At 45.5% G+C, this 22,071-nt stretch overlaps 2 protein-coding genes across 5 annotated transcripts in view; one reads left to right on the top strand and one right to left on the bottom strand.

Annotated features, from left to right (window-relative positions):
- Positions 1-12,604, top strand: part of LBR (lamin B receptor) — a 42,557-nt gene extending 29,953 nt beyond the window's left edge. For 3 of the 4 annotated variants that reach the window (XM_084979218.1, XM_084979219.1, XM_021064388.2), the window contains 8 exons: positions 186-240; positions 3,283-3,474; positions 4,286-4,389; positions 5,281-5,406; positions 6,705-6,873; positions 9,214-9,294; positions 9,393-9,515; positions 10,697-12,604. In XM_084979218.1, the coding sequence (XP_084835344.1) occupies positions 186-240; positions 3,283-3,474; positions 4,286-4,389; positions 5,281-5,406; positions 6,705-6,873; positions 9,214-9,294; positions 9,393-9,515; positions 10,697-10,857 (1,011 nt within the window). In that variant the 3' untranslated portion in view covers positions 10,858-12,604. Of the gene's footprint in view, positions 1-185; positions 1,748-3,139; positions 3,475-4,285; positions 4,390-5,280; positions 5,407-6,704; positions 6,874-9,213; positions 9,295-9,392; positions 9,516-10,696 lie in introns of those variants that run through there. The other variant, XR_014817442.1, reaches the window with a different exon arrangement.
- A 398-nt stretch (positions 12,605-13,002) lies between these two features.
- DNAH14 (dynein axonemal heavy chain 14) overlaps positions 13,003-22,071 on the bottom strand; it is a 343,434-nt gene continuing 334,365 nt past the window's right edge. The window contains exons 83-85 of the mRNA XM_084979196.1: positions 19,330-19,493; positions 13,827-13,973; positions 13,003-13,240 (exon numbers count right to left, since the gene is read on the bottom strand). Of these exons, the coding sequence (XP_084835322.1) occupies positions 13,025-13,240; positions 13,827-13,973; positions 19,330-19,493 (527 nt within the window). The 3' untranslated portion in view covers positions 13,003-13,024. The remainder of the gene's footprint in view (positions 13,241-13,826; positions 13,974-19,329; positions 19,494-22,071) is intronic.

Here is a 22,071-nt window from a genome sequence, read left to right as displayed (position 1 = left end):
AATTGCTTCATCAAAGGATGTGCCAGGAAGATTTTTGAAACTTGTTAATTACGTTTTCCCATGAAAAGATGATCCTTCTTCTTAGGCGTGTTGAAATTGAGGTGCTGTTACAAGACGTATATATCATGGTAAAGTGTTGTGCTTTGTAAAATTTTAAATTAAAAAAAAACACCTTTTCTTTTAAGGTTGTAGAAGGAACACCTCTTGCTGATGGAAGAAGACTCAAGTACAGATTAAATGGTGATTTTTTTTTTTTTTTAAAAGATTCAAATTGATGACTTGATAGCTCAGACTTCTGGGTGCAGTTCTCTTTAAACTGTCAAAGCTGATTACACCCCAGGAATAGTAAATAGTAAATGATCTCTTAGTCCAAAGGGCATGCAGATCAGCTGCTCATACCTGCAGCCAATATGTCAAAAATTAAGCCATGTAGAATTCCTGTGAGGAATCTGACTAGTATCCACGAGGATGCAGGCTCAGCAGTGAGGAATCTGACTAGTATCCATGAGGATGCAGGTTCGATCCCTGGCCTCACTCAGTTGGTTAAGGATCTGGCGTTGCCATGAGCTGCTGGGTGGGTCGCAGTGGCTCTGATTCTACCCCTAGCCCAGGAACTTCCACATGCCGTAGGTACGGCTGTGAAAAAAAGAAAAAAAAAAGGTCAGTGTATAGTGTAGTTATCCTAGATGAGTTTCCATTTTAACTGGATCAAGTCAGCTGTTTTCCTTTTTTTGGGAATTACATTATACATTGTAATTCTTGGCCTTTTTAAATCCTGTCACTTCTCACCTTTTGAAGTTTGGATCCTTTCTTCAGTAACTCATCTAGCAGCCACTGTTTCTGAAATCACTCTCTTGGGCTCTAAAAAGGAAGCCAGAGGTGTTTTAGACACCTCTGCTTCTTGTGCCAGGTGTGTAAAGCCTCGAACCTGGCTCAGCGCCTGACCCATGGCAGATGCCTAACACTTGTCTGCTGCTACTGTCAGTATCGAGTTTACTTTTCCCAGGCTCCCTGCAGCTGGAACCAGGTTTAGAACCGCTGACACACCCTCCCTTGTGTGCCAGCCACCCCCGTGAGGCCAAGCCTGGGGAGGGGCGGGGTGTTCAGTTTGTCCATTGGGTCCATTGATGTTCGTGCTCTGTGGGCTTCTGCTAGGTGCCCGTTTACTTCTTTTTTTAAAAATTTTTTAGTCTTTTTAGGGCCGAACCGGTGGCATATGGAGGTTCCCAGGCTAGGGGTCTAATCAAGCTGTAGCCGCCGGCCTACACCACAGCCACAGCAACTCGGGATCCTCAACCCACTGAGCAAGGCCAGGGATCGAACCTGTAACCTCATGGTTCCTATTCGGATTTGTTAACCACTGAGCTAAGATGGGAACTCCCCATTTACTTCTTTTCTGAATGCTCTTCTTTTCCATTTTCTCTTCCCCTGAGGTCAAGCCCGGAGCTGGTGGAGCAAACAGGTGGGGGGTGGGGCTGGGTGGCTGAACCAGCTGCTTGATCCTTCTTTTGAAAATTTCCTCATCTGGTTCCTCTGGTTCTAATGCTGTGAGATTCCGCTTGATGAGAGTTTACCATTGTAAACTAAGGGGAGTCCTAAGACATTCTGAGAATCGAATCCACATAGGCTGGGAGCAGGAGACTTTTCCATCCGTCATTCTTTTGCTTTAAGAGGCCTACATTTTATCTGTGGTAAATGAATGCATGTTTTATCTTACTATTTTTTTTGCTTTTTTTTTTTTTTTAGAGCCACACCCGCAGCCTATGGAGGTTTCCAGGCTAGGGGTCAAGTCAGAGCTACAGCTGCCGGCCTACACCACAGCTCACAGCAACACTGGATCCCTGACCCACTGTGTGAGACCAGGGATCCAACCTGCATCCTCATGGATCCTAGTTGGATTCGTTTCTGTTGTGCTACAAGGGGAATTCCCTCTGAGTAAAGTGACTGTTTTAAAAAGTTAAAGTTTGAACAGTTCAAAGTTACTCGTGGGAGCACACCGATGTGCGGAAGATGTGGGTTTAAATGGTAAAGCAGAGATGGCCATTTTATTTTACAAAAGCCTTGACAGTTGAATTCGTTTGTACCTAATACCTACCTCTTTTCAGTGTTTGACTGTTTTTATCCCAATGTCATTTGATGTCTTAGGGAGCAGTTTTTGTGCTCAGCTCCTGAAAGCAATACGATTTCCTGAGTCAAAAGCAAAAGTAGATGGGGGAGTTCCCTTGTGGGGCAGCGGGTTAAGGATCCCAGCATGACCGCAGTGGTGTGGGTTTGATCCCTGGCCTGGGAACATCCCCGTGATGTGGGTGTGGCCCCCCAAAAGAAAACGAAAAGAGAAGGCAGACAGTCCGCTCAGCCTCCGTCTCTGGAGCTTTAGCGGGGTCAGCGCCGAGCAGCAGTTCCTCCTGCGGGGCCTCGTGTGAACAGCTCTGGCCCTGCGGTCCCCCCCTGTCATCCCTGCCGAGCTGGTCCCCTCAGTCTCCTGCCTGGCCTCGGGGACCATTTATATCGTGGCCTCTTCTTTGAGGGCAGGGTCTTGAGATCTGTGTTTGGAAGGTAGAACCCGACCAGGACCTTTGGGAACCACTCTTGATAAGTTATTTAAAGTAAAGCGAGTTCTCCTTGTTAATCTCCTAAAGACCTGAAGTTGTGTGTTTGCCCAGCTCTTAGAATGAGCCACTTGACTTTGACCCTGAGGGCTTGGATTATGGGAATTTTGAGGTGCTTTTCAGCTTTTTAATAGTGAACGTCTTTTCAGCCCCCTTCATTAAAAGCAGATGAGCATTCACAGTGAAAAAGAATATGCCTTCAGTGCGTTAACCTGTCGGAGAGATGGTGCAAGGGGGTACGGCATCGGTACTGAAGGCTGCTGTGTCGCCCCGGGCACGGCTTGTTCATCTCTTTGTGTGTATTTAGCCTAAATTTTAAGACTTTAAGAAATAGGAGTTCCCGTCCTGGATCAGTGGTTAATGAACCCGACTAGCATCCATGAGGATGCGGGTTCCATCCCTGGCCTCGCTCTGTGGGTTAGGGATCTGGTGTTGCCATGAGCTGGGGTGTAGGTCGCAGACACAGCTCAGATCCGTATCGCCATGGCTGTGGTGTCAGCTGCCGCCTGCAGTTCTGCTTGGACCCCTAGCCTGGGAACCTCCCTATGTAGGGGCGGGCCCCAAAAGCCCAAAACAAAGCAAAACAACACTGCATTGTTTTATAATGGTACAAATCTCATGTGAACCCTGGCTTAACATGAATTCCCCCCCCCGCCTTTTTTTTTTTTTTAAGGATTCTATGCTTTTATCCTGACATCTGGACTCGTCGGAGCATCTTTGCTCTGGGACGTGGAGCTTTATTACGTGTACAATCACTTCCTCCAGTTTGCACTCGCAGCCACCGTTTGGGCCGTGGTCTTGAGTGTTTATCTCTGCGCCAGGGCTCTGAAGGCGCCTCGGAATGACCTGTCGCCGGCCAGCTCTGGTGAGCGTGTGGAAACGCGGCTCCTGCGAGCGCGTCCCCCAGCCCCCAGCTGTCATTTCTAGGCTTCCTAGGTTGCTCTCGTACCCTCAGTTTATGAGAGAGAAAGAAAAAAACAAAGACGAAGAAAAAAATCAGAAGAAAAATAAAAGGACGAAGGATTATTTGATGTTCCCCTCATACTTTCCTGTTCATTTCTTCTTCCTTTTTTAGTCACTCAATGACAGTGGGACATTTTAATAACGTACAGCACTCGAGTGCCTCTAATAGCATAGCAACTTATGAGAAATATTTTTCGTCCCAAAGAGTAAACATCCAAAAAAAAAAAAAAGACAAGAGAGCTCTCACATGGGTTGATTCTAACGAAAAGTATTTAAACATTAAAAAAAATTAAAATGCTTATTTTAAAAGTCGTGAGTCTGTATTTAAGAGTAGCTCCGGTTCCCTTAAAATCCAGCAAACTGGGAGTTCCCTGGTGGCCCAGGGGGGTAAGGATCCTGCAAAATCCCTCCTCTGTCGCAGGTTTGATCCTTGGCCCTAGGAACTTCCACGTGCTTTGGGAACTGCAAAAAAAAATTAAAAAATAAATAAATAAAAAAATAAAATAATCCAGAAATCTGGCCCCACAGGCCCCATGCCTGTGGCAGCATGGCTGTTTCCAGATGGGCCAGCAGGGGGTGTCTTCCCCCAGTGGCTGTTTGCCAGTCTTCTGGAGGTGATTGCATCTGACCCTGGAGAGAAGACAGCTGAGCAGTTTAAAAGCCTCATAATTGGGTTTGGAATGCTGTTTAGCTAAAATCCTTTTCCTTCTTAGGCAATGCCATCTATGATTTCTTCATTGGCCGCGAGTTAAATCCTCGGATTGGTACTTTTGATCTCAAATACTTTTGTGAATTGCGCCCTGGATTGATTGGCTGGGTATGTCTCTCTCTTTTTTTCTTTTTTAATTTCAATTCAATAGTACAGATCAGTCTTGCCTTTAGAGAGAACCGTAGACAGCTTTAAAGGAAGCAGTGGGTGGTCTGTCTTTAGGAATAACTATAGCTTTCCATAGGTCTGTGTACTTAAAATATTTTCTTACTGTAAATATAGTCCAGAGGGTTATAGGTTATTGCACATTAAAAGAGTTTGTTTTATTCCAATTATACCGGTTTATGTTTAGGTAGAAAAATAATAGTGTAGATGAATTTATTAGGAAAAAATATTTTCCTCTGCTTTAAAAAAATGTATTTTGACCTAATTTTAGATATGAATGCAAGCTGCACATATAAAGATGTCCTTCTTATCACTTCCCCCAATACTAACATCTGGCAGAACCATAGTATAAGGAACAGCAATTAAAACCACCACCACCACCAATTAACACCCTTACGGCATTACCCGTTCAATCCACAGAGTGAGGTTCTGCACTTTTCCCACTGTCGCCCTTTTCCTGATCCTGGACCCTCTTCAGGGTCCGACACTTCATTTAGTTGCTCCTTGGCCTTCGTCTCCTCTCCTCTGTCATGACGGCGGAGTCTTTCCTTGTCTCTCATGACCTTGACACTTTCAAAGAGTTCTGGTCATTTATTTTGTAAGAGGGCCCCTCAGTTTGGGTTAGTCCAGTGTTTTCTCGTGATGGGGGTGAATGATGTGTCTTTGGCCCGAAAACCTTTGGCAAGAAATAAGTGTTCTTGGTACCGTCAGGGGCTTATGAGGTGGCTGTGTCTTGTCACTGACGGTGGCTACTCGGTCAGGAGGTGTGTGCGCCTTCTCGGCTGGGAAATGACTGTCTTTCTGTGGAGACTACACCTGCCCCTTTCATTTCAGGTGGTCATTAACTTGGTGATGCTTTTGGCTGAGATGAAGGTACAGAATCGTGCCTTTCCATCCTTAGCCATGATTTTGGTCAACAGCTTCCAGCTCTTGTACGTGGTGGACGCCCTCTGGAATGAGGTAAGTAATTTTAAGAGGCTTGGAGTCAGGCGGCATTGAGTGTGGCTGGGTCGCTGGCATGCAGCCTGGCTTGGTACCTGGCAGGTGTCTGGACAAAAAGTAGATGCTTGGTAGCTTTCTTGTTAGGTTGGGTGTTAGAGATTCCTCTGTGTTTTTGCGCCACACCTTAAAGAACTGAAAATGTGAACTTCAATATACATAAATGACCCTTTCTCGGAGCCTCTGCTGGCTGCGTGCAAATCATCTGAGGCCCAGGAACTGGGTGGGGCCGAGGGTCCTGCCCTGGCCTTGCCCCAGCAGTTTCTGCCTTGCCCCTCACTCCTGGCCCGCTCCCACTAGCCCTAGCCCTCCCCTTAGCCCTAACCCTGCCCCAGCCCCAGCCCGGTCTGCTTTCTCACCCGCTCCCGTGGGCATAAGAATAGGAAATTTTGACTCGAGTGTGAGCCCAAGGGCCTGGAGGTTGTAACATCCATTTTTCTGTTGCGTGGTCTTTTTGCTTTTTTGGGGGGGGCTCGTTGGGGCCCTCACTTTTCTCTCATCTAGAACACCGATTCTCCGTCAGAGCTTATACGTGCCGGGTTTCTAGTCAGTGGTGTGTACTGGGGTTCGAGGCAGGTCAGCGATGCCCCCACGCTGGGCCGTCTCCACTCTCCAGGGTCGGGCCTGCAGGTACGTGGTCCCAGGCGGATCTGGCTGCTGGCTGGGCTGCCCTCAGCCTCGAGGGGTTTCGTGCCCGGCCTAGTTTACCTTGGGCCGTGAAGCAGGTGGTTGCCCGTGTTGCTGGGTCATCGGAAGAACCCGATTAGGATCAGAGGTTAGGTGGGTGCACGTGGGCTAGGTGCAGGGTGGCAGTGGAGACGCGCGCTCCCCGCCTTCTGTCTCCTCGTCTAGTGGAGGGAGCGGCTTAGATAGAGTCCCCCAGTCCCTTGAGGCTCCAGCAGGTGGTGGCATCCGAGAGGTGCCTCTCCCTGGGGACAGTGCAGGAAGGCAGCCGGGAGGCCTGGAGGAGGGGGTTCCAGGCAGAGGCTCGGAGGCAGAAGGGGCGCTCGGGAGCACTGTTGTTTGAGCATCGTGGAGTGAGAGGCTGGAGTCACAGGAGCTGAAGCGGAACGACTTGGCGTGATGGCCACGCTGGGGGAGCCAGACGCCCGCCCCTGCCTGCGAACATTCTTGGTCGTGTACCTTCCCCGAGGCCCTGATCCGTTTGACTGCAGACTCGTACTTGATTTAAACGCTTTGGACGCAGAAGGTCCTCTTCCCCACACGGAAGAGCAATCTTTCCCCTCTGCACCTTCCAGGAGGCGTTGCTGACCACCATGGACATCATCCACGATGGCTTCGGGTTCATGCTGGCCTTCGGGGATCTAGTGTGGGTGCCGTTTATCTACAGCTTCCAAGCGTTTTACTTAGTCGCTCATCCCAATGAGCTGTCCTGGCCGGCGGCTTCTCTCATCGTGGCTCTGAAGCGTGAGTATGACTGTCACTCTGCGTGTTAAACGTTGCGCGCAGAGTCTCCTGTGCCCTGGTAGCTCCATATCGATTCGGGCCCTGAGAGATGCCACCGGTAGCGCAGGCCTGAAGCGCTGTGTGCTGGATGGGTTGAGTAGTAAAAGGTTCTCGCATCTCGCAAAGAGAATGGCTCTTTCTTTTTCGGCTTCCTTAATAGTTCTTTAAACATCATTTTAGGCAAACCATTTAGTTTTAAAACTTATTAAGTTTAGTTTAAAATAATAATTTTAGTAATGAGTCATTTTTTTCTGCTGAGTGCCTGCTTTTTCTGGTAGCCCCTTAAAAAGTAGGAAGATTGGGGAGTTCCCCTTGTGGCTCAGCATGTTGCAAACCTGACTAGTATCTATGAGGTTACAGGTTCGATCCCTGGCCTCGCTCAGTGGGTTAAAGATCTGGCGTTGCCGTCAGCTGTGGTGTAGGTTGCAGACGCGGCTCGGATCCCATGTTGCTGTGGCTGTGGTGCAGGCTGGCAGCTGCAGCTGATTCACCCCTAGCCTGGGAACTTCCATATGCTGCAGGTGCAGCCCTAAAGAAAAAAAAAGGTAGGAAGATCGGCCTTGCATTCACAGAGCTTACACTCTAACGGGAGAAATAGGCACTGAGCTGAGACAGGGCTGTGAGGCGTAGGAAGAGCCTATAAGAGGGACTTACAGACCAAACATGATGGGGGTTTAAGGTAGAGAGAGCGTCTCTCTGGAGATTCTCAGTGTGAACTTACTGGAGGACATGGTGTTTGCCTGACTCACAATGGGTAAACCTGGGGTGGGAGATGGCTAAGTCAGACGGAGGGAACAGCTCGGCCGGGGTGGATGGCATTGCTGGGGGGTCGTGGATTAGCTTCAGGATGGCTTTTTTCATTACACTGTGGATTAAACAGCCCACCAGAGGGTGGGCAGGGAACTTCGCATGTTGCTGATTTTGCTATATAATCAGTATTTATGCTGGAAGAATAAGTTCAAGCCATTGGTTAAATCTAAGAGGTTCATCACTGGTTTGGTTAGTACATGCCTGTGTGTTATTCAAGACAGAGTATGTCTGTTTTACAGTTAGGCTAAAAATAGGGGCATTCCCTTGTGGTACAGCGGGGTCAGGATCTGGTGTCGTCACTGCAGTGCCCTGGGTCGCTGCCATGGTGCAGGTTCGATTCTGGTCCAGAAACTTTCATCTGCTGCAGGTGCAGCAAAAAAAAAAAAGAAAGGGGGGTGGGTGGGTGGGATGAGAGTTATTTCCTACTGCTTTATTAAGGACTAACACTGTCGTATATTACTGATATGTCAGGACTTACTGATTTCGACCTTTTGAATTTTTTTTTTTTGCTTTTTAGGGCTGCACCCACGACATCTGGAGATTCCTAGGCTAGGGGTCTAAACAGAGCTACAGCTGCTGGCCTACACCACAGCCACAGCAAGGCAGTATCCAAGCCGTGTCTGCGACCTACACCACAGCTCATGGCAACACTGGATCCTTAACCCACTGAGCAAGGCCAGGGATCGAACCTGCAACCTCATAGTTCCTAGGCGGATTCGTTTCTGCTGTGCCATGACAGGAACTCCGACCTTTTGAAATTTGAAATAAACCTACTAATTTGGAGGCTCGCAGTGGAATTCAGCATATATTTATGTGCAAGTTGTTCTGGTGCTGATGCTGAGCCATAGTTTAATTACGAAAGTGTTCGCCGTTGTAGCCAGCAGGTATCGTAACTAACGTGATTAATTATACTGAACGCCAGCATCGATTTTATTGTAATGTGGGCTATATTCAGTTTTATTCATGGATGTAACTGTGTTTGTCAGTTTTGCCTTCAAGGCATTTCCTGGGTAGATGATGAAAGCAGGATGGCAGTGAAGTATCCTATCTTTTTTTTTTTTTTTTTTTTTTTTTTTGTCTTTTTAGAGCCACACCTGCAACATATGGAAGTTCCCAGGCTAGGGGTTGAATTGGAGCTGTAACTGCAGGCCTACACCACAGCCAAAGCAACTCAGGATCCAAGCCATATCTGCGACCTACACCACAGCTCACGGCAATGCTGGGTCCTTAACCCACTGAGCAAGGCCAGGGATCGAACCTTATCCTAATTGGGTTGATTACCACTGAGCCTCAACAGGAATTAGGAGATTTCCTAAGTTCTGCTGATGTTCTGAGATTGAGACATTTTGATTCGTTCTTAAGGAAGCAAACTATTCTATACTTTAGAAATTTCCCTGGAGCACAGGAGTAGTTTCCAATTGAAATTACAGATGCTTTTAAATACAGATTATGTCAAAATTGTTAACGAACGAAATTTTTAAAAAATTACAGTGTGTGGATTTATCATCTTCCGATGTGCAAATTCTCAGAAAAATGCATTCCGGAAAAATCCTAATGACCCAAAGCTTGCCCGTAAGTATTGGTTTCTGTCTGTGGTTTTGTATTGCATAAAGATTTTGTGTCTCCCTTTGTCTGTAGCTCATTAAAAATGTCTTTTTGTTTTTGTGTAGATTTAAAAACCATTCACACTTCAACGGGAAAAAACCTTCTCGTGTCTGGATGGTGGGGCTTTGTTCGCCACCCCAATTACCTGGGTGACCTCATCATGGCCCTGGCATGGTCCCTCCCGTGCGGTAAGCATGTCAGGGGAGCGCTGGTTGGGTCTTTCTCGCGGCCACGCATAGGATGTGTGTGTCCTTGTTGGGTGTGGGGGTCGCTGTAGGAGGTCGGGGTTGCCCGTTCCCCTCTGGGTGCTGTGCCTGGTTCAAGCGGCACCTCACTCATCCAGCTTCTGAGGTTAACTGGGGATTCACAGAGCCTGAGGTTTTACTCGAAACATCTGCAAGCACAATTGGAGGTTTTAAACTATACCTGTTAGCTTTTTTCCTAAGTAGAATTTGTAGAAATTGCCTTTTTATGTTTTTATTTTAAAGTGATTTTTATTTTTTCCATTATAGTTGGTTTACGGTGTTCTGGTTTACGGTGTTCTGTCAGTTTCTACTGTACAGCACAGTGACCCGGTCACACGTACATACATACATTCTTTTGCTCACTTTATCCTCCATCATGTTCCATCACAAGTGACTAGATAGAGTTCCCAGTGCTGTACAGCAGGATCTCATTGCTTGTCCATCCCGAAGGCAATAGTTTGCGTGTATTAAAGAAATTGCCTTTTTATTCATGACTCAGTGGAGGTAGATTCTGGACTCTTTGGTTATTAAGCAGAAGAAAAGGCACGCTCTGTGTTTGTGCTCTGTGTCAGCCCACTTGTCCGTTCTCTCTGCTTAGCCCTGAGGACCGCGGGGGAGGAAAGGGGGGGATTTGCTTTTAATACAGGGATGGATGTTCGATTTGTTGTTAGGATGGATTAGTCACTCTTCTGATAGCCTTATTTTAATTCATTTTTTAATTTGTTATTATTTATTTTTGCTTTTTGGGGCAACACCTGCGGCACATGCAAGTTCCCAGGCTAGGGGGTCGAATCAGAGCCATATCTGCAGCCTACACCACAGCTCACAGCAATGCCCAATCCTTAACCCACTGAGCAAGGCCAGGCACTGAACCTGCATCCTCACGGATACTAGCTGGGTTTATAATCACAACAGGAACTCCCACTCTTCTGATGGCTTTTAGTTCAGATATTACCTTCTGCCACACAGGAGTGGGATTTCATGAACTGGTTTAGTTGTTTTCCCCATCATCGCAGAAAATGAAGCCACGGGGGGTCCATTTTAGAGGATGCGGGGAACAGCAGGGGCAGCAGCGCAAGGTGATGATAAACAGGCCTCGTCCTCTTGGCTGTTGCTACCCACAGGTTTCAGCCACATTCTGCCTTACTTCTACGTGATTTACTTCACCGCGTTGCTGGTGCACCGAGAAGCCCGCGACGAGCACCACTGCAAGAGGAAGTACGGCCTGGCCTGGGAGAAGTACTGCCAGCGGGTCCCCTATCGCATCTTCCCGCACGTCTACTGACCCTGCCCTCGCTGCTGCAGCGCACCTGCCGCTCTAGCTCCCGCTCGCCAGGAAAGAAGAAAATCCCCGAGAACCTTCTCTTGTTGCACTGACAGCATCTTGCCGTTTCCCTGTCTCTTTGAGGCAGGACTGTAGAGCCAGACAGTAAGTCTTCTAATGTAGCCATGTTTATTTTTATTAAATATAACAATTAACATAAGGAACGTGTAGATAAAGACGTTGGAATTGGCGTTCTGATCGGAAACGTTCAGTCCTTCAGTCTTCTAAACGCACTGAATACTATTGATGTTTATGGTTTTTGATTGCTTTTCAAATTTGGATTCTTTTGTCAGTTGGTTTTTCTTAAATGAAAATGTTGTTACATTTTAAAAGTATATTTATGTTTTATTGCATTAAGAGAGTAGAATTTTTGTTTCCCTTAAATCACTTACTAGTTACGAGATTTGAAACTCCGCTGTTCAGTGCTCCATGGGAAGCGGGTGATGGTGAGTGGACATTGTTTGCTGAAGACTTTTAGCGGTCATTTGCTTAACCTCAGCCTCTGAAACTGCATTCGAAAATGTAAATACGTCGCTTTTATGTAATATATGGTGACTTCAGATTTTCCTGTATAGTATTTTGAATGTGAAATAATTTTCAGGACTAAGTATCTTTTTAACAAACATTTGCAGTATTTTAAGTTTTGTAAAGTAGTACATGTGAAATGAACATTTTGAAACAAGTAGAATTCATTTACTAGTGTATGAAAGGCGCTCTTAAAGCATAGGAAGAGTATTTTTCCTAATCCAAAGTGTCGTGAATTTGGCTTTGCTACCTCAATTGCAGGTGTGTATTTGCCTTTATAAACTCTTGCAAATAGAAAATAAATATATATTTTTGGAATAACATCACTATTTAAACATTTTTACACAGATTGGTGTTTGAAAATCTGCCATTTCAGGGTAATATTTTTGTATGTCATTGACTTTTTTAATTAAACGGTGTTTTTGCTACTGTTGGCTTAGGCAGTTTATGCTGTATTTTTGCATATCTTTATATTTTACAAAACTCTACTCCCTCTAAAGGAGTGTTGTGTTCATCTTTAGAAATCTATTTATGTAAAAACAATTTAAGGGAATAGTTTCAAATCATTTCTTTTAGTTGAATAGATGTGTATAAGGTAGTGTTAGCCAGTAAATTCTACTGAGATTGATACAGTCTCCTTAGTAACTGTCCTATAATGGAACAGTAGTAAATTCACTAAACTTTTGTCTTCAGAGTTGGATTGTTCTCAGTACCTTAAACATGGGGAAATCTAACAGCGTGTATGTTTGGGGTTTTAATTATACATTTTATATATGAGCCATTTAGAATATGCAGTGTTGATTCTACACTGTAACCTGAAGTGTATATAACTGGGCTTATGTTAACGTGATCATGAAGTTGGTTTGCTCTAGCATGCTGCAGGCCTACGGTCTTTAAACATGGTTTTGGTGAAGCTGTGTATGCAAGCAGTTTCTTCATGCTTTTCTCTGGACATCAGAAAATGAGGTGCCAGCATATTCTATACTAAATTCACCAGTGAAGCTTTGGGGAGGGGGGGGGGCTTGCATTCTTTTCCTTGGTAATGAAAAAGAGTTGTTACCAACACAGTGCTGCAGTCTCTGGATATCAGCTATAATTTGTTTTTAATTTTGTTTTTGATGTTTATTGGACAAGTTTTATAATGAAGTTTTAAGTTGAAAATAAAAAGATGTTGCTTTGATCACTTTGGAGTTTCCTCTCTTTTTCAATAGGGCTGTACCCTGTGGCATATGGCAGTTCCCAGGTTAGGGGCAGAATAGGAGCTACAGCTGCTGGCCTGCACTACAGCCCAGCAACATGGCTCTGAGCTGCATCTGGGACCTACACCACAGCTCACCGAAACTCCAGATCGATCCTTAACCCACTGAGCAAGGCCGGGGACTGAACCCATATCCTCCTGGACACTACTTAGGTTTGTAACCTGCTGAGTCAGAGCACGAACTCCCATAGCTTGAGGTTTCCATGTGCAGGAGGAAGGAAGGGATGGCATCATCCAGTCTGGCTGAACCCACAGATGTTTTCATGGGGATGCTGCCTACACGTGAATGTCTTAAAAGGTGAAACTCTGGTTAGAGTCAGAAATGACATGGTTGGTTATGGAAATTTATTTTTCATCCTTCTCACACAGCAATGCAACCTGCAGTGTGATCCAGTGACTAGGAGGTTTCTTTGTGGATAAATACACAGATGTTAAAAAGTTTGAGGCTAGGCCAGCAGTTGTCCAGGTCCTTGACCTTTCAGGTGTCTGGTAGACTGGGCATTCAAAGGTGTAGAGTTCGGACTCCGTCTGCTCAGGAGCATTTGGACTTTCAGTAGAAATCTAAAAAAAAAACCAAAAAAATCCAACAGTCAACTTGCAAAGCTCAAGCAAACCAATGATCCATATTTTCTTTATTTTAGATTTGGGAGATTTGCTACAAATGGAATACATTTAACATTAGGTGGTTATGTTACTGCATATGGAAGTTATGCCTGGATAATTTAATTTTTTTTTGTCTTTTTTTAGGGTTGCACCTGTAGCATATGGAGGTTCCCAGCCTAGGGGTCGTTATCAGAGCCTCAGCTGCTGGCCTACACCACAGCCACAGCAAGGTGGGTTCTGAGCCACGTCGCCGACCTACACCACAGCTCGTGGCAAGGCCGGATCCTTAACCCACTGAGCAAGGGCAGGGATCAAACCTGCAAGCTCATGGTTCGTTAACCACTGAGCCATGACGGGAAGTTCGTTATAGCATCTATGTTAGATTTTAGCAATATTTTGTGCTCTTTGACATGTTTGCTGTCTAAAGCATGTCATCCAATTTACCTAGTTAAATAATAAAGAACGAAGAGTACAAGGAATGGTTTGTATTATGGAGGGAAAGCTCAGGGGCTTATGACTAAACGATACACATTTAAGCGGTTACCTTTGTTGGCAAGAAGTGTATTTCAGGAAAATCACAACATATCTCACAAGGCAGCGAGTCTTCCAGTATTTTTTCTTCATGATTCCACCTTGCCCCCTCAATGAATAAACCAAAGATGTGAACTCCATTGTGTGTGGGGTCCATGCCCTACGATCAAAGAGAGGGGGTGTCAGTGGGGCCCAGGTGAGAAGTTTTCTTTGATAGAAGCTGCATCTGGAGGAAGGTCAGGGAGAAGGCCAGACAGGAGGTAGTGCACCCCCTGCCAGTGCAATATGGGACCACCCCCGCCCAAGGCCTGTTTTCCCAGCTTCTTTTCCTACTCTAGGTGCTTAAGCGATTTGTAGGCTTTGGTCTACATATGATGATCCTGAATTGACAAATATTTCAATTTCAAATAGAGTAAAACTCCCAATTTTTAGAATATTATAGCCCTTAGGCCAGGGTCTATTTTATTTATTTACTTATTATTTTATTTATTTTAAGGACCACACCCATGGCATATGGAAGCTCCCAGGCCAGGGTTAAATTTGGATCTGTAGCTGCTGGCCTACACCACAGCCACAGCAACGCCAGATCCAAGGTGTAATATCTGCAACCTATGCTGCAACTTGCTGGATCCTAACCCACTGAGTGAGGCCAGGGATACTAGTCAGGTTCTTAACCCCCTGAACCACAATGGGAAATCCAGGCCAGGGTTTTAGAAGAAAGCAAAAACAATTACAAAAAAAGTCAGTTTTCTAGCAAGATAGTCGAGTAGCAAGACCCTGAGCTCACCTCTTCCCACAGTTACCCTACTTACACTGAGGTAGGTGACCCACAAACGGGAGGATAATCACAACTGCAGAGGTTCTTCCTAAGGATTGAGTGGTCTGAGCCTCACATCAGGCTTTGCAGCCTGGGGCTCCTGGCTTTGAAGGCCAGTGGGCTGATCTATGGGAGAACCAAAGGGTTGTAGGACCAGAGACTCACTCACTCTCATGCTCTGAGATCCAGCTCTGAGACAGCAATTTGAAAGGAACCTGGGTAAGACCCATTTCCTGATCTTGAAGAAACCGCCCTGAAGGTAGAAGGCAAGTGGGACTCCTCCTGGGGACACAGATGCTGGTGGCAGCCAATTTGTGGAGCTCTTTGTACTGTGAGGGCTCTTGTGCTGGCAATGGCATTTTGGAGTCCTCCTGGTAATAGTTTATTAGTGCCAGGGGCTTACCTGCTCACCAGCCAGTTGGCACCAGTACCAGGACTCCTGGGTCCCACAGCCTACTGCCCCAGGACCCAGATGCCCAGGTTTGGAGCCAGTCCTGCTTACCAGTGTGCCCAAAGTAGTCAGCCCCACCACAACAGAAAGGCCCATGTGGTCCACCTAGGGTGCACCCCTAAGCATAGAGAGCTAGTGCTCAGATGGGAGTGTGCAGCTGGGCCCTATAGGATATCTGCTATTTAATGCCACTTCTCCAAGAACAAGAAACATAATCAACCTGCCAAATACATAGAAATTAACATGCAGAAAGGCAAAATGAGCAGACAGAGGAATATGTTCCAAATGAAAGAACAAAACCCCAGAGAAAGAACTAAGTGACATGGAGAGGAAAATGTAGTGGGGAGGACTAAAAATGCAGGGTTGTTAGAATGCATGTGAACTTAAGAAATCATCAACTTTATATATATCACTATAGTAATCACAAACCCAAAACAGAAGGAAATCCACCGTAACACTAAAATAGTCATCAAACCTGAGAGAGGGAAAGAAAAAAAAAAAGACTGCCAAACAACAAAGTGGCAATAAGTACATACCTGAAATAATTACTTTAAATGTAAATGCACTAAATGGTCCAATCAAAAGACAGAGTAGCTGGAGAATAAAAATCAAGACCCATGTACATATTGCCTATAAGAGCTCACTTCAGATCTAAAGACACAGACTGGAAGTGAGAGGATATAAAAAGGTATTCCATCCAGATGGAAATGAAAAGAGAGCTGATGTAGCAATACTTATATCAGACAAAAGAGAATTTAAAATAAAGACTGTAACAATTGACAAAGAAGGGCATCACATAGTGACAAAAGGATCACTCCAACAAGAAGATGTAACAACTGTAAATATGTATGTACCCAGTATAGAATCCCCTAAATCAGAGAGCAAAGAGTAACAAACTTAAAAGGGAGAAATTGACAGTAAAACAATAACGGTAGGGACTCTAGTACTCGACTACATCAATGGACAGCTCATCCAGACGGAAAACCAATAAGGAAACACTAGCCTTAAACGAGGAATCTGAGCAGATGGACATAATAGCTATTTATAGACCATCCCATACAAAAGCAGTAGAATACACATTCTTTTCAAGTGCACATGGAACATTCTTCAGGACAGACCACATGCTGGGCCACAAAACAAATCTGAGAAAATTTAAGAAGACTGCAGTCATGTCAAGCATTTTTCCTACCATAATACTGAGAGACTAGAAAGCAAGTACCAAGAAAAAACCCTGCAAGACACAAACATGTGGAGGCTAAACAACAGGCCATATGTGAGGCTAATTAACCAATGGGTAACTGAAGAAACCAGAGGAAATTAAAAAATACCTTGAGACAAATGAAAATGGAAACACAACAACCAAAATCTATAGGACGTCACAAAAGCAGTTCTAAGAGAGATGTTTATAGTGATACAAGTCTACTTCAGAAAATGAGAAAAATCTCAAATAAACAGACTAACCTTAAACTTAAAGGATCTAGAAAAAAACCCAAACACAAAGTTAGCAATAGGAAAGAAATAATAAATGTCAGAGCAGAAATAAATGAAATAGAGACTAAATAATAGAAAAGGTCAATGAAACTAAGAGCTAATTCTTTGAAAAATACCACAACATCAATAAACATTTAGCCATTCTCACCAAGAAAAAACGAGTTCCCATTGTGGTGCAGCGGAAATGAATCCAACTAGGAACCATGAGGTTGCAGGCTGGATCCCTGGCCTTGCTCAGTGGGTTAAGGATCCGGCGTTGCCGTGAACTGTGGTGTAGGTCGCAGATGCGGCTCAGATCTGGCATTGCTGTGGCTCTGGCGTAGGCTGGCGGCAATAGCTCTGATTAGATTCCTAGCCTGGGAACCTCCACATGCCACAGGTGTGGCCCTAAAGAGACAAAAAGACCAAAAAAAAAAAAGGAAACAATGAGAGAGGGCCCAAATAAAATCAGAAATGAAAGAGAAGTTACAAATGACACCACAGAGGAATTCCCACTGTGATGCAGTGGGATTGGTGGCATCTTTTTGGAGCGCTGGGATGCAGGTTTGATCCCTGGCCTGGCACAGTGGGTTAAGGATCTGGCGTTGCCACTGTTGCAGTGTAGGTCACAACTGCAGCTCAGATCTAATCCCTGGCCTGGGAACTCCATATGTTGTGGGGTGGCCAAAAAATAAAAACACAAAACAAATGACACTACAGAAATACCAAGTATCATAATAGAGTACTGTGAACAATCACATGCCAGTAAAATGGACAATCTAGAAGAAAGGGATAAATTTCTAGAAATGGACAATCTCCCAAGACTGAATCAGGAAGAAACAGAAAATATGAACAGACTGATTACCAGTAATGAAACTGAATCAGAAATCAAAACCTCTCAACGAACAGAAGTCCAAGACCAGAAGGCTTCACGGGAGAATTCTACTGGATATTAAAGAAGGATGGTTCAGTATCTAGCTGGCTCGCCGATGTTAATCAGCCATAAAAAAGAGTAACATCCTACCATTTGCAATAACATGGATGGACCTAGAGGGTATTACGCTAAACGAAATAAGTCAGGAAGAGAAAGACAATTGCTATGATTTCACGCATATATGTAAAGACGAATACTGTGTGATTTCACCTATATGGAATTTAAAAAACCAAATGAACAAACGTAATAAAACAGAAACAGACTCATGGGAACAGACATACAGGTGGTTGCCAGAGGTGAGGGGGGTTAGGATTGAAAATGTTAGAATAAGGTGACTATGCGAAAAGACAACCCACAGAATGGGAGAAAATCTTTGCAAGTGAATCGACTGACAAGGGATTAATCTCCAAAATTTATAAACAACTTCTGCAGCTCCATACCAAAAAAACAAACAACCCCATCAAAAAATGGGCAGAAGATCTAAGCAGACAGTTCTCCAAAGAAGACAAACGGATGGCCGAGAAACACATGGAAAGACGTTCAACATCACTCATTATTAGAGAAATGCAAATCAAAACCACTCTGAGGTACCACCTTCCCCCTGCCAGAATGGCCATCATCCAAAAGTCTACAAACAATAAGGGCTGGAGAGGGTGTGGAGAAAAAGGAACCCTAGTACACTGTTGGTGGGATTGTAAATTGGTGCAACCACTGTGGAAAGCAGTATGGAGATTCCTCAGAAAACTAAACATAAAACTACCATTTGATTCAGCAATCCCACTCCTGGGCATCTATCCAGAGAAAACCATGACTCGCAAAGACACATGTACTCCAATGTTCACTGCAGCACTATTTGCAATAGCCAAGACATGGAAACAACCTAAATGTCCATCGACAGAGGAGTGGATCCAGAAGAGGTGGTACATATACACAATGGAATATTACTCAGCCATTAAAAAGAACTAAATACCAGCATTTTTAGCAACATGGATGGACCTAGAAACTACCATGCTAAGTGAAGTCAGCCATACAATGAGACACCAACATTAAATGCTTTCACTGACATGGGGAATCTGAAAAAAGGACACAATGAACTTCTTTGCAGAACAGATGCTGACTCATAGACATTGAAAAACTTATGGTCTCTGGAGGAGACAGTTTGGGGGGTGGGGGGAATGTGCTTGGGCTGTGGGATGGAAATCCCGTGAATTTAGATTGTTATGATCATTATACAACTACAGATGTGATAAATTCATTTGAGTAATAAAAAAAATAAGGTGACTATGTGAGGTCATGAATGGTATTTAGCTCATTGTGGTGGTCATTTCACAATTTATATTTATATGAAACCGTCAGGTTATACACCTTAAATATATGCAATTTTTGTCAACTGTGCTGCAGTAAGTTCAAAAAGAGAAAAAAGATGAATGACAGTTAAAAAAAAAAGAATCAGATTTCACCGTGTTCGAATTTGTCACGTACTTCTACCACTGTGGCAATGTGAAATGCCCACGTCACCTTCAAATTCCCAGCTGGCAATGGGGTAATTATAAATGTAATTAGTAATGGGGTAGTTATAAAGTTCATTTGTTGTATTTATTTAAAGCTTTTATTCCTTTAATCCATTTAATTTATTTATAATTCTTTCTACCTCTGAGGGAGGTGGTGTGTGATGGCATCTAAGCTTGACAAGGGACTGCGCCATGCTTGTGCTGCCCATCTCGTGCCCGGCATGGGGCCTGGCTCGTGGTGCATGAGGCATAAAGGTTTGCTGAGGGAATGATTGATGGACTGATTGAATGAATGAAAGATTACTCTTTCCAACCTCTGAAGTACTCGGGTACCTTAAAGGCTCTCCTGACTATGTTGAGTTTCTTCTGGATGATGACGGAGAACTCGTCGTCTTTGAGGTCAGTGGGCTCAGAGATCACGTGGTGGGTAAAAGTGAGGGCGTCTGTAGAGATTCCTTGGGCCCTTCCATAGTCTTGGAGAACCGAGATGAGAAAGGCTTTGGAGAAAAACAAATACCAACGAGGTCCTTGTGAGTCTCGGGGATCTGGGGCTGGGCACTTCCTAAAGCTTCCCGTGGGGATGAGCAACACTGATGTCTCAAAGGCAGAGAAGGACGGAGAAGAGTCAGGAAATGCAAGCGGTGCGTGTGCGCCTGGGTGGGTGGGAGGAGAGTGGAAATCCAGCCACCTCACTCAGGCCTGGGTGACCGAGGAGCCCGGGCAGCTCCTGAGCCTCCTGGGGAACGCGGGCTGCTTTGTAGGGGCAGTGCTCCTCCCGTATTCAGTCGAGATATAGAGGCGCTATAGAGCCTGGGATCTTACCCACTTTTGACCCCATCTGGGTTGATCCCTCATCTTCCTGGCGATAAACATCGGTCCCAGGGGCAAGGACAAGACCCAAATGTGTCAGAGCCTTGCTCAAGAAGTGACATATGGACATGGGGAAAAGGAGGCTCTCTTTATTCTGGAATCACTAAACTGCTTGTGGTCATTTGGGTCATTTTTTCCCTTGGTTGCAGGGAGAAGGACTGTGTGCAGCAGAAAAAAAAAAAAAAAGAGACCAAGATATAGTGGAAATGGAGCTAAGATAGGAGGAGGCAGGCTGAGAGGGACACAGAGGACCACTGACTCCCTGAATCCAGCCATGCCTGAAGCCAGAACCCCTTGGCTTCCTTTCTACTTTTATGCCCTACGACTTGCTCTCTTTGGCTTAGGAAGGTTTGGACTGCGTTCTGTAGCTTGATACCAAGATCCCTAACACGGCCCTTAACTCTTCTTGCCACCTGCTCCTCTAGTCCATTCTGCACAAATTGCCAGCTGAGTGACTCCATTCTACTTCCGGATCAAGGAATGCCCCTGCCCAGAAGCCACCACACCAGCGCACACAGAGTGAATCTGAGTTTCCTTAATTTGGCACTTAAAACCCTGCTGTATCTGGAGGTCTCCTCTCCTCTGCTGTTACCGAGATACCTACTTGGACAGAGCACCTGACCTGGTGTCTTTGCTCCTACCATCTGCCCAGGATGCTCTTTCTCAAATTTCCCTGCTATTCTTCAAGGCCCAAGGAGCCATCTCTACTGGCCCAGCCAGAAGTGACCTCCTCTGTGCCGCTCTCAGAAGGCTGAAGGCTCCAGGAGACAAACCCTGGCTTTTGATGGCCTTTGTGCCCATGGCAGCAGCTGTCACCCTGCGGCCTTGTCTGCGTGCTCCGTGACTGCTGGCCGCACTGCCTCTGTCCAGCCCAGACACATGGCCCGCGCTCCAGGCCTGTGTAACGAACTGCTCAGCGGATGCGGTGTCTGCACTCTCCCAGCATCTCAATCCTGTCACGACTCTCCTTTATCAGGTTGCTCCTGCTCCCGAGTTCCCTATTTCAGGAATGACATCAGCATCTTTCCAAGCCAGAAACCTGGGAGTCATGCTTAACTCCTCCCTCCCCCTCACCCATCCTCTCAAACACGGAGTCCAGCTGGTTCTGCTTCCTGTCCTCCTAGTCAACGACTTCCTTTCTATGCCACTAGCACTGCCCTGCTCCAGGTCCGCACCAAAGCAGAATCCCAGGAGACTGGGACTCAGACTCTCCAATCTACCCCCGCCTTTCTTCCAAGTGCAGCCATCAGACCTGTTGTGTGTGTGTCTCCCGCCCCCAACCCCCGCCCCGGCTGGAGCACAGTCCCCCATGGCCTCCCCACTGCTGGGGGAGGGAGCCAACCCCCTGAGAGACTCACTGGGCCCCTGGGAGGCGGCCCGCGCTCATCTCTTCAGTTTCCTCCTACCCCATGCTCCCTTTGCGGGCCTGCTCTGGTCATGATGAACATTTGGTTTTTCTAATGTGCTTTTCCTCCTCTCACCTCTGAATGGTATTCCGTCTAATAAGAATACTATTCCCAGTTTAGTGCAATGGTTAAACCTGTGAATTTCAAGTCAGACAGGCTAAGTTCAAATCTTGGCTCTGTCACTTATTAGCTGTGTGACTTTGGACAAATTACTTAACTTCTCTGTGCCAAGGTTTTCTCATCTAAAAATAGGAATAATAGGAGTTCCCGTCATGGCTCAGTGGTAATGAACCCAACTATTATCCATGAGGATGAGGGTTTGATTCCTGGCCTTGCTCAGTGGGTCAAGGATCCAGCATTGCCATGAGCTGTGGTGTAGGTCACAGACGTGGCTTGGATCTGGTGTTGCTATGGCTGTGGTGTAGGCTGGTGGCTACAGCTGTGATTCAGCCACTGGCCTTGGAACCTCCATATGCTGTGGGTACAACCCTAAAAAAGACAAAAACAAAAAATAGTGATGATAATAGTAACAACGCCCTAAGATTATCATGAGAATTGAATGACTTAATATATACAAAGTCCCAGAACTGTGCCTGGCACCGGGTAAGTTGTATACTAAGCACCAGCGGTGTTAGTCATACTCCTATTCTGTCCCCGCCTGGATAACACTTAAATGGCAGCAAGCCTCAAGTCTCAGCAGTTATTTCCTTAGTGGCCTTCCCCAACCTTTAGTTTAGATCCCCTTGTTTTATGCTCCAAAAATATTCATTTATTATATTCATTCAGAAAGATCTTCGTT

This window comes from Sus scrofa, chromosome 10 (genome assembly GCF_054392235.1).
Source record: "Sus scrofa isolate SSC_HxYL_T2T_F1_AM1 chromosome 10, Sscrofa_HxYL_maternal_Yorkshire_Landrace_v2.0, whole genome shotgun sequence".
NCBI lineage: Eukaryota > Metazoa > Chordata > Mammalia > Artiodactyla > Suidae > Sus > Sus scrofa.
Note: the sequence above shows the minus strand (reverse complement) of the source record. Positions and strands in the feature narration are given on the sequence as shown.